This window comes from Pleurodeles waltl, chromosome 8 (genome assembly GCF_031143425.1).
Source record: "Pleurodeles waltl isolate 20211129_DDA chromosome 8, aPleWal1.hap1.20221129, whole genome shotgun sequence".
In the NCBI taxonomy this organism is placed as follows: Eukaryota; Metazoa; Chordata; class Amphibia; order Caudata; family Salamandridae; genus Pleurodeles; species Pleurodeles waltl.
The window spans coordinates 631,808,134-631,821,015 of NC_090447.1; the positions used below are offsets into that span (position 1 = coordinate 631,808,134).

The following is a 12,882-nucleotide window of genomic DNA, read 5'->3' on the forward strand; positions in this document are numbered from 1 at the left end:
CCTGGGCCTCTCCTCCCCCCCCTGTCGCACAGCTGCCCTCCGAGTTCCCCTGTTTCCCTGGGCCTCTGCCCCCTGGCCGGTGTGCCCACTACCACTGCCCCCAGGTCCCTGTTGTTGTTGGGGTGGTGGGTTATCCTGGGTGCCCTGTAGTGGTAGACACACCGCAGATTGACGCGCCCTGGAGACAGAGGCATGGGCCCGCTGGGTGGGAGCTGTGCTGGTGTTCCCAGAGGGGTTTGGGGCTGTAGTGGCCTGGGCCTGTGTGAGGGGAACCGACTGTCCAGAGGTCCCCGATGGTCCGGGCTGGTCATCGGTGTCCAGGTCGACAGAGCTGCTGTCATCGCTGACGGCCTCTTGGGTGGGGGGTGTGGAGAATTCTGGCCCCTCCGCCGCGGTGTGTTGACGGTCGGGTCCTGCAGGGGTATAGAGGTATGGTTATAGTTTCAATGTGTGGCATATGGGTGTATCTGTGGGTTCTCGTGTCCCCAAGTGATGGCATTCGTGTGTGGGGGCTTTGGTGAGGGTGGCTTGTGGGGGGGATGTGTATATGCATTGGGCATGCTTTGGTGATGGGTGTCCATGCTTAGTGGACGCATGCAGGCCTAGGTTTTGGGATGTGTGGGTTGTGATGGTGAGACATTGGCGGGGAATAGGTGTGCTGGGGGTGGGGGTGAGGATGGTGGTGGGGGTGAGGATGGTGGTGGGGGTGAGGATGGTGGTGGGGGTGAGGGTGGGGGTGAGGATGGGGGTGGGGGTGAGGGTGGGGTTCGAGGATGGGGGTGAGGGTTGGGGTCTGATTTGGCATGCAGGTGGGGGGGAAGCAGTATTGAAGCTTCAACTTACCAGTATCCATTCCTCCGCCGACTCCTACGAGGCCGTCAGGATGCAGGATGTTCAAGACTTCCTCCTCCCATGATGTGAATTGTGGGGGTTGAGGTGGGGGTCCTCCGCCAGTCTTCTGCACGGCGATGTTGTGCCTGGATACCATGGAACGCACCTTCCCCCGTAGGTCGTTCCATCGCTTCCTGATGTCTTCCCGATTTCTGGGGTGCTGTCCAACTGCGTTCACCCTGTCGACAATCCTCTGCCATAGCTCCGTCCTCCGGGCAATGCTGGTGTATTGTATCTGTGTGCCGAACAGCTGGGGCTCTACCCGAACGATTTCCTCCACCATGACCCTGAGTTCTTCGTCTGTGAAGCGGGGTTGTCTTTGGGGTGCCATGGGGTGGTGTGTATGATGTGTGGGGTGGAGTATGTGTATTTAAGTGAGTTGAGTGTGGTGGTGTGTGTTGTTTTGTGTGTGGATAGTGTGTGGGTGATGGTGTTGAGTGGCTGTGGCTGTTATTTTTTGGATGCTGGTGTCTCGCTCTTGCCTTCTTTACGAATTTTTTAGCGTAGGGGTTTGTGGGTGATGTGGGTGGGTGTTTTATATTGTATTGTGTGTGTGGGAGTGGTGTGTGTATGTGTATCAGGTGTGTGGGATTCAAATCGTCCAATGTGGCTGAGTTTTGTTCGTTTGTGTGTATTCTGACCGTGGCGGTGTGTCCCGCCAATGGAATACCGCGTTTGAATGACCGCCGCGTGGATTCGTGGGTCGTAATGGCATGGGCGTATTTCTGTTGGCGTGACGGTGGAGGTTTTGTCACCTCCACCTTTCCGCCGACTGCTGGTCTGGCGGTCTGTTGTGGCGGTCGGATTTTCGGAGGTTTGCCTTCTGCGGGTCAGAATGACCGTGGCGGGTTTCCGCGACCGCGGCGGGATTATGGAGGATTTCTGACCGGCGGTAGGCGCCTTTTACCGCCGAGGTCAGAATGACCACCTAAATCTTCTCTTGAAAACAGGATCGACACAGTATCCCAAGACCTCAATCTGCTAAGGGTGGATCACCGTAACCTGGCAGAGAAAGTCGGAACAGTGGAGGACACGATGGGTAAGATGAGCCCACTGGTCGCAGAAAACCAGAAACAAATTCAACGCTTGGACTCTGAGATGAAAGCAGAGGAAGCTGAGGGCTGGTCGGGTCTTAATAATGTTTGCTTCTTGGGATTTCCCGAAAGATGAGAAGGGCAAAACTCTGAGCTATTCCTGGAGCAGTGCCTGATCAAGGAGGTACTGCATGGTGCCCCATCAAAGTTCTTTTCCGTGGAGAGAGCACACAGAGTCCCGGGGAGACAACCGGCTCCAGGACTATCACCTAGACCGATGATTGCACGTTTCCTTAATTATAGAGACCATGATGCGATACTTCAACATTTTCGCAATAAAGGACCTATTCAATACGAGGGGTCCTCTATCACTGCCCTACCCGGACTTTACCCAAGAAGTACAGCGGCAACGCCACTCTTATATGAAAATTAAACAGCCCCTTTGCGAGCACAATGTTAAGTATGCCCTGATGTTTCCTGCTAAACTAAGAGTAGTCTCGGGTGATCTAACCCATGTGTTCGCCACCCCACAGGATGAATGGACATGGATGCACGCCAAGGGCATGGCGCCAACACAGGAAGGGACAGAGGAGGATGAGGCATGGCGCACGTCGCCGGCACGGAGGAGACCCAGGAGGCGCTCAAAGGCGCAACCCAGAAAAACACAAGCTGCGGCCGAAAGAGCAAACATGTTGAAGGAGACGTCTCTGCACACACAAAACTCCTTCGGAGTGCTTCAAACTAATCCAAGCGACCTCACGGACTCGAACTCTGGAAGCTCCGGCTCGACGGTCTTGGAGGAGCTGAGGGGTCCGGAGCTCACACCCAGATCTGCAGATGTACTGTGATTGTCTGGGGGGGGGGCAGTGGGACTGCTTCATTCTTTTTATGTGCTCCACGGCACTGCAGTGGTCATGGAATTAACTGCGATAGGAATGACATTGCTTTCATATATAAGTTTCAGCCGATTGGCCTTTTTTCCCTTACATTCATAACGCAGTGCATTGGGCCCTGGGGGACAGGGCGGCTAGATACCCTGGGAGCACCAATACGCTTACCTCTTGCTTCAATGTTGGGGGCCCCTTACAAGGGCCACCTCCATTTACTGCCATGACTCCCCAGATGGTATGCATATGGATACAGTTTATCAATGCTAGCAGTGAGTTGTGTTTTTGTTATTATGGATGTCAGTCCACAGTTCATGGAGGTTTGAAGGGGTGGGTAGAAGTTGGGAATGGTTTTGTTTATGTTTACTAGGCCTATCTAGATTGCAAAGTATATCCTTACAGCTCTTAGTTTACAGTGAATCTCAGAAATGGAGTAGCGCAACTTGTGGTGGAGCTGAAACCCATAACACAACACATACACAAATATCTTACAACAGGACCCGGACCAGGGTGCATTCCGCGTTATGCAAGAATACAATATAATCATGTGGAACGTGCGGGGCATGGCAGTGCAGGGCAAGAGACACCGAATTTACACTTACCTCAAACATCAGAGAATACACATTGCTATCCTGCAGGAGACACACCTATTGGAGGCTGATCTGGAGGTACTAAGGGGGCGCTGGGGAGGACAGATTTTAGGCACATAATTTTTGGCCTATGCGAGGGGGGTATTGGTGTGGATAGCACAAGGGGTGCCGTACGTCCAACACACACACAGGTTAGGTCAAGGGGGTAGATATGTAGTGACAGAGGGGCAGCTAGACAGCAAACAACTCACAATCGTAGGGATATACGTGCCTAACAGCGCGTTGTCCGAATTTCTACACACACTAACTCCAGCACTATTGGTGAATCCCGCAGCGCCGACCGTATGGGGGGCAATTTTAATAGCACACTGGATGTATTGATGGATCGATCAATACCACCCACAGGGAGGTCGACACACAGGAGCATCACTGGCCCACTGCTGACATGGGCAGGAGACATGAGGCTGCACGACATTTGGCGCATTGGACACCCAACGCACAGAGAATACTCATTCTATTCTGCACCCCACAAGGTACACACCAGGATAGATATTTTATGGGGGACCCCAGATATATGCTCTCTAATTAAGGACTCTGACTATATGGCCAAAACACTCTCTGATCATTCCCCGCTTATGATAACAATGTGATGGGGTAGGAGACGCCCAGGGATCCCCACTTGGCGTCTGCTGGTGAAGGCTCTCCAGGATCAGGCATTTACGGAAGAATTAAACACAGCAATAAGACAGTACCGGGAAACAAACAGTGGCTCTACAGAAACAAGAGCGATGGAGTGGGACGCACATAAGGTTATTGTCCGGGGTCATTGTCTTTCGGCCACCTTGGGAGTGCGGCGTACCCTCCATGCGGAGGTCGTCAAGCTGGAGAGGGAAATGAGAGCTTTGGAAGTTGCAGTGGCTCAAAATGAGACACCATTTACAGAGCTCAGAGATCAGCGCACGAAATACGAGGAGGCGGACCTACAGCTTTGCCGGCATGATTATAATTACCACCTGGTGTGCTTACAATCAGAAGGCGACAGATCGGGGAGACTGCTGGCATGGCTCCTTCGTGAGGACCATCAGCAGGCTCCCATAAGGGCTATACGCTTAATAGATGGAACTATGGCCACCAGCCAGGAAGCGATTAACAAAGCGTTCAAGGACTACTACACGGGCTTGCATAAGGGGCAAACCACATGCAACACTCAACAATTGGGGACCTTCCTCGGGGGGCACCCCCTAACATGGTTGTCACAGTTAGACAAGGAGACATTAGAGGCTCCCCTAAAGGCGGAGGAGCTAGAGGTGGCCATGGCACAGATGTCCCGTAACAAAGCACCAGGGATGGATGGTTTGCCAATAGAGTTTTACACCACTTATTCAAAACATCTGAAACGCCACTTATTGGCAGTATTCGAGGAGGTGTGGTCTCGCAACCTGCTCACACTTTCTCAAAGAGAGGCGCTAATAGGGATCCTTCTTAAACAGGGCCGAGATGTTAGGTCGTATAGACCGCTTTCTCTCCTAAACTTAAATTGCAAAATCCTGGGTAAAGTATTGGCAAACAGGCTTGCCCCCATAATACACACCTTAATACACGAAGACCAGAATGGCTTTATCCCAAAACGCAATACATTCCTAAATATCCGCAGATTGCTTAGTTTCATTGGGGATACTCCGACAGTGGCATATGAGAACGTGGCAATGTCATTAGACATCGAGAAAGCATTTGATATGGTAGGCTGGGACTTCCTGTTTGTCACCATGCATGATATGGGGTTCGGCCCCGGCTTCATGCGATGGGTGCAGACATTATATGCTGAACCCAGGGCTAGGGTGAAAACGGGAGGAATCATATCCGATAGCTTCCCCATTAACAGAGGAACTAGGCAGGGATGCCCACTGTCTCCCTTGCTGTTCGCCATCGCAATGGAACCATTGGCGACCAGGTTGCGGGCGGTGGAGGAGCAGTGGGGGGTGTGCAGATCTGGAATGCATCACATTATTTTGCATTGATATATCTGAAAAGAGGGAGCGAGACGATGCCTTTGATGATCTCCCTGCTAGATGATTATGGGAGTATATCAGGATTATTGGTGAAGTGGGACAAATCATGTGTGTTTCCCCTGATTGAACGGCCTCTGAGTGTGAGGGAGGAGGCTCCTGAGGGACGTCTGAGGTGGTGAGGTGGTGCTATGATACATTCAAATACTTAGGATTTCACATTTATCATAAACCAGGGGATTTGAGAGATGGCAACTTGGGTCGAACGCTGTACTCCGTGAAGGGATCCTTGCGCTTCTGGTGCTCGCTGCCGTTGTCACCGTTAGGCAGAGTGGCGGTGACGAACATGTTATTACTCCCCGTCTTCTTTTTTATTTTGCGGCATTACCGATCGCAGTGCCCAAAAGCTTTTTCCGGGAACTGAATACCCTACTATTAGGACTCATATGGGGAATGGGCAGGACTCGAGTAGCACTTACCACCCTACACAGACCATTAAGTGATGGCGGGCTCGGTGCCCCCAACTTTGAACTTTATTTTGCATCTGCGCAACTGCAATGGATATTAAATTGGATACATAGACCTGAATCACCAGAATCGGTATGGGGTATCACGCAGCTGCGCGGCGTGCCGCTGCTCACATGGCTGTCGAACAACTTGGCAAAGGGGGCCACTGGCAACCCCTTAATAATAGCTGCACATGAATGCTGGAAACGGTATGTACTAAAAGGCCGCATGAAGTCCCCATACTCTCCCCTCATTCCCTTGGGACAACTTCCGAAGAGTGTCAACACGTCCAGAGCGTACTCTGCTGCCACTTGGGCAGAGGCAGGAATACTAACAGTAGGAGACTGCTTTGAGGACGGGGTCTTGATGCCATTTGAGGCCATACGAGATCTTACGTTGGTGGGACCAGGTCAAGTCATAGAATATTATTCTATATGCCATCTAATTAGGAAGGCGTGCACGTCAGGTGACCGTGAACCAGTTATCTCCCCTGCACTACACCACATGTTGCTATATGAGAGTCAAACCAAAGTCATAATGAATCTATATAAAGTTGTAAACAGATTGCCCGAAACTGGGCAGTGGAACGCTTTTCTCTTGAACCAGTTATCCCCTGAGGATTGGTTGCAGGCCCTCTATCACACATGACAGGTGTCGAGGAATCCTAGATTCCGTTACACCCAATTCAATTATGTACACCAAATGTACCTATCACCGGCCCGGTTGAGGCGCATATTCCCTGCATCCAGTCCTCTATGACCCCGCTGTAGCTCCCGGTCAGCCCACTTCTATCATATGGTATGGGAGTGTGGTCCTGTAGAGGAAGTGTGGCGGGAAGTAGTAGCTGATATCTCAGAAATAACGGATCATCTATTTCTGCTAGAACCTAGACCTTCTTACTGGGTGTTAGAACCCATTCATATGTTTGCAGACTTAGCACTCATAATGTACAAAAGATTGATTGCAATGAACTGGAAGGCCCCTAAGGCACCAGAACTAAAGACGTGGCGTGTCTTGGCACTACGATGGGTACGCACGGAGCATCATGTACTACGCAGACTGCGGGACTAAGGCCAGACACACACGGGAAGTGACGCTTGGGAAACATTTGTCACTAGACTAGAGGTTAAGAACGATGAGCGCCCACCATGAATTTGATAACTTGGACCACACATATTGGAGAGAGCATTTTGAGTATGCGATATGTACTCGCTTCCTACATTGTCTCGTCTTCCCCCACGCAGCTTCATAACTACATAAGAACCCGGTGGAGTGGGGTCTTCCGTTCACCGCTCCAAGCGCATAGAAAGGCAACCACACAAAACACACCCAGCGAAAGCGCATAAGAAAACTGATACTGGACCAGTGCAAAGTGAGGGATAAACAGTAAAAAGCTGAGATACGAAAGCCAACACACCCCAAAAATATCACAGGGTCACGTATTCAACAAAATGGGCGAGATGGTAGATAAATCAGGGCTTGCACGTTCCACGACAAACAAACATCCGGGGTACATGTTACACCACGCGTTACTACAATACACCCCACCAATACACGATGGTTGGAGGGGGGGTAGTGGACTCCATTGGAAGGTTACTGCCCACAGTACCACCAAAAACTCTTGATACAGTTGTTTACTAAAAAAATGTAAATCCTGCTATACGGAACTAGATCTAGGCTGTTGTTAAATCATCATGGTATTACAGATCAGCTAACATCCTGTTACTTCATTAACTGAATTTATTATTACCTATCTGTGCTGAAAACAATAAAACAGATGTTTTAAAAAAAAAAAAACCTTAGGGCTTAAGGCCTCTGTTTCCACTATTGTGTTGCCTCTCATTCATTAAAATGATAAGTCCCTGCATTATGGGCTCTGTGCTTGTATGTTGCTGTTTATTTAGTTTGGTCTGCTTGGCTTAATTTACCTATCCATTTTTATTACTCATTCATATATTTGTATCTAGGCTACAAATGTGTTGCTAATAGTTTTGATAAGTACCTAGGTGCCTCATTCCCTCATCTGCCAAATGCACTGTTGTTACAGCCAACAGATTGGCCATTCCAATTGACAAGAGAGTGGGTTGGGCAGAAGCATTGGAGGTAAAGGAGGTTGGGAAAAAGTGGTTGTGGGATGGGCCACACAGTCTATCTGGTGATCTGTGAATCTATGCTGGCCCTTAATGCCACATTCATAGTGGACATTATTTCAAATTCTAGTCTTCACTATGCTAGTATTTAATAACATAAACTTAGTCCTCAAAAAGCATAGTACCTGAAAGATCGATCCAAAAGAAAAGTTTCAGTAACACTAGAGCATAGAACATTCTAGGACAACTAGAACGTAGAAGTACATAGTGGAAAGTCCTTAATGGTAGCCCCAACGAATTACACGCATTTGATGCAACAACAAAAACCGGAGGTTAAAGGCATGCTAGCATGGACAATGTGGCTCTGTTGGCAAGACAACCCTTGTTTATATTAACCGAGTTTTCCTCAGTGTGTGTCTCTGTAGGAGTAGCTCCAAGTTACTTTTTTTCTTTTAAAGAACGGATGGAGATTCATAAAATAAGCTGTTTCCCAATAATTGATACAAAACGAGGTGGGTCGATAGCATACAAAATTCAGAGCGCTGCGAATTTTTGCGTAAGCACGCGCACTAATGATGTTGTCAATGTTAAAAATAAGCTTTAATATACTTCATTAGTTCTACAATGTGATTTACGGTTCTTATGCCGAAACTGATACCTGGACTTCATCCATCGCCAAAGGAGATCCTAGAGTCAGGCTCTAATTCATCACCTTGAAGTTATAACCCACAATGATTTTCACACAGGCTAGTAAGCATACATCTTACTTTCTGCCAATAAACTGTGCATTAACTAACAAAGTGATGTGATTTTACTTGCATTAACAGTATAGGCAATGGTGCAATAATGAAAAAATATTGTCTCTCGATTATTAGCAAAAACAATTCATTATTTGCTTGTGTTTCTAGGAAAGCTACGACCTATCTCCATGCCAGTGGAATATAATTGGGGCGGTGATTATGAAGAACCAATGAAGGTGAAAAGAGACAGCAGAAGAGGTAAAACCGCTATCAAAGCAATAACATGAGTGTCTATTGCCATATAATATGCTGCGAATAACTTGTTCAACTTTCCTCTAGAGTTGCTCCTTGTCCTGTGTGACATCTTCAGCCGGTCCTGGCATTTTAGCCAAATGCAGGTTGCTTTCTGGAGACGTGTAATTTAGCAAGTTTTTAAATTCTTACTTTGCAAAGTGCTGTTGGCTAAGTTATGGTGTCGCATATGTCATGCAACACCGAACGGCTATTGCTCCTACGGTGTACATGAGGACTAATGCATCAAAGTATCAAGCAACATAATCCCCCTTTCTGAGAGGCTCGGTGTTAGGGCCGATATTATAGAATTTGATAAGAGCCAACTCTGTAGGTTGGTATCAGATCGGTTAACTAAGTCGCAATTCCGAGTTTATCCCTCATAATTTGGACTAACATGGAGATTTTGGAGTTTTACGTAGCAAAATTCACTTTCCAGGAATCAGGCATTTTCCCCTGATTCATTTTGGCAGGTTTGACTTTCTGACATTTTTGGGGGGATAATAGTGGAAATGCATGGTTAGACATCAAACTCATAACTGCAATGTGTGCAGGAACAAGATTTAATGCATATATCTCAATAAACTGGGCCACATGTAACGAGGACCATTGGCACAATGAGCTCTTGTTTCACAGTCCCCAATGCAACTCATAGGGCTAAGGCCTATATTATATATGTCTTTGCTGGCAGTCCAATGCCAGCAAGGGCAAAATCCCTTCGCTGTGTGCCTGTTACTGTAGCAATCATTCATTACCCATAGAGACGTCCAATTACCACCATAGGTAAATGTTGATTGAGGAAATTGCCGTTGACTGGTAAAAAGTACAGCCTAATAAATACATACACGCATTTTTCAGCTAATAGTCTTCCTACGTAGGTAAAGCTTGACTGGTACAGAGTAAAGTGAACTCCAGGTGGTCAAAAATGCAACTAGTCTATATATTTTTTTAAACAAACTTTATTGGGTCTTTCTTTTCCATTGGCTCCATCCCTCAAGGAACGGAGTAGTAGCATACAACTTGTAAACAAACATCAGAGAGGACGTGGATTCAGACAGAATATACGTACTATAATGTAGCAAAGTAGACTATCATTACTTCCACAAATATTGATACCAAATACCTCCACAAATATTTATAACAATTCCTGGTTGGTATGCCAGAACACATTTGTGTTCATATGTCTCAATTACGAGTGTTCTTTTACCATATCAGCTTTCAAGGGCATTTGCCCGGTGATGACACATTTGCAGAATATTAACTTTCAGAGATATTATAAGTAAGAATCCATAAATGTGAAATAACAGTGCTTAAAATGAAATAAAATATTAAGTTATAAATGGACCACACACGCTTAATTATTTATTTTATGTAGTAAATGAGCATTCTATAAAATCTTTTTGTCCTTCAAATCAGTTTCTTCCATGTTTTTCAACTCCTTTCTAATTCATTTTTTATTTTGTCCGGTAAATAATTCAAGAAACAACAAACGGCTAGAGGGAATGTTTGAATTAGTGGTGATTACTCGAGTTGCATTTTCGTTTTATTGTTCTTTGTGCCCAATAAAATAAGCCACATGTAAATCAGTCTTGATCCTCCATCAGCAGGAACAGTATAGTCGAAATTACCAGTTCTGGTCCTATCCAGACAGCAACACAAGTGATCCAATAGGATTTTAGGTCTATTTAGACCTCATCAATGCGATTTAGCTTGTGTCCTGTGACACTGGCACAATAAGCACACGATACACATCTGGGCATACCTTTCACATTTAGGATGTCAGCTGCTACAAAGTGATGGGAGGGATGCTTAAATGAATCTCAGCCACATGTGATTACTCTGGGCCTCATTTCGGTCCATCATATTTCACCACTTTGCCATTCTAAGCAAAGACCAGCTATAGGAAGATCAGTCTTGGTCCTGCTCAAAAGGAACAATCCAGCTTGAAATGCAAGGCCAGGTCCTCAGCAGACGAGAACACAAGAAACCCCAGACTGGGTTCTGACTATTTAGGCCTTATCAGTGAGGTGTATTTTGACCCTCTGGCACAGAGAACAGAGGGCCCATGCATGCGCCTGTCAGTCAAAGTTAGGGTGTCATTGATGTAACATGTAGCTACCAGTGATGCAAACAGTGATTCAAGGACTAATAATCTTTGAAAATGAAGCTAAAACTTGTGAATATCATTTTCAAATGAAGCCATTGCTACTTAGAATACTGCAATACCATCTGGGCAATTGTCTTAGTGTTTTCAAGTCCCCCAGGGGGACTTGTAGATTCTTTTTCTTTCCATTTCCATTTTGTAGCAGTAAGATATTGGAGTCCCGGTGTGGTTTTATGGAGTACGTTTTCCTCTCCCTCTGTCTCTCTATTTAGGATAAATGGGGCAGCATACAAGACAGATACTCCACTAAACCTGATAGTTTCAGCCATAGGGATTACAATCTTAGAGAAACATGGAAAGAAGGCATGTTAGCAAAACTCTACTTAAGGGTTATCAATAGATAACAACTTGGGTCAAACAAAGCAGTTAGCTAATAACATGGATGCTACAAGCTTTGGGGCAAATAAAGTAGTTAACTAGGAAACAGGGCCAATAAAAGTTGATTACAAAAGGTAACTACTATTTTTTGCAGGTAGCAGAAAAGGTTACAGATGATGAAGAGGGAGAGATACTATCAATAACCTTTTGCAGAATCCTTTAAATAACACTTTCATTGTTCTCCTACTTCAAACATACCAGGCTAACATTCTAAATTGTATGTTCCTTTTTAAGCCAGTCTACCCTGTTTTATATGTATAAATTACCTAGCGCTGGTCAGTCAAAACTATGATTCCATAAGAAATGCAAGTTTTGGTTTGCTAATAACTTTAGTGCCATTTGACAAACCTTCACTTTACAAAAAAAGTTCCTCCACCTCAGCTCCTTCCTGGAAAGCGGTCCAGAGTAAAAGGGGTGGCCCTAATAAGCATTTTTCTCATTAATTTTTCCATAGGAATCCTAGACAATGCTACAGCCCAAACGACTGAACAGAACTACACCAAATTTGTAAGAAAGCAAGATCTTGTTCCGAATCTATGTCCAGAAAGCTTGCCTTTCGTGATTTGATGTAATTCTGTTCAGTAGTTTCAGAGAAATTATGGTTTAAAAAATAAAGCTGTTTCAAGCAATGGAGGATCCACGGAGCCGACTCATCTCACCTGATTGGCTGGCACCACATCTACAAAGGAGTGATGGACTCTGGGACTGAGTACACCGCCCTGGGAAAAAAATGTAAAAATTATGTGTGTGTGGGTGTGTATGTGTATGTGGATGTATGTGTGTGCCCGCACGTGTGGGTGTGTGCATACACACATATATAAATTACAGGACCTGGGGATGTGTTCCTCAATGAAATGCATTGTTGTGAATGCCAGGTTGTCAGGTTTTGAGGGTAGCAAAAAGGAGTTCACAGAAAGGGTAATGACATATTTTAGTCACAATATAAAATGAAGAAACACCATATAAGCAAATATATGAAAAACACTTGATATATATTTTCATTTTCATAAAATTCTGGCAATACACTATTATCACCAGGCAAACACATAATTAACTATCTAAATATTCCAAAGCTTCATGGTGTGCTGCTCCAAATCATTCCTGCTACCAAAAAAGCACACAACTGTAGCTTAAAGTTACTTATTGCTTTAATTATAGGAAAAAGCTCTCAGATGACAATGATTTGTTAAATAAAAGCCCAGAACTAAAAACGTAGGGCCAGCCTGACATGAAGGAAGCTAGCTAAATACTCATGTGTTTCTCAAGTCAAACAAATTTAATGTCTGGGCATTTCAAGAGGGAAG

The 12,882-nt window shown here is 45.9% G+C and overlaps 1 protein-coding gene across 2 annotated transcripts in view; it reads left to right on the forward strand.

The window, feature by feature from the left end:
* The window catches only part of CNKSR2 (connector enhancer of kinase suppressor of Ras 2), a 1,907,760-nt gene that overhangs the window by 1,416,501 nt on the left and 478,377 nt on the right, over positions 1 to 12,882 (forward strand). For both annotated transcript variants that reach the window (XM_069204730.1, XM_069204731.1), the window contains one exon: positions 8,914 to 9,003. In XM_069204730.1, coding sequence (XP_069060831.1) covers positions 8,914 to 9,003 — 90 coding nt within the window. The remainder of the gene's footprint in view (positions 1 to 8,913; positions 9,004 to 12,882) is intronic.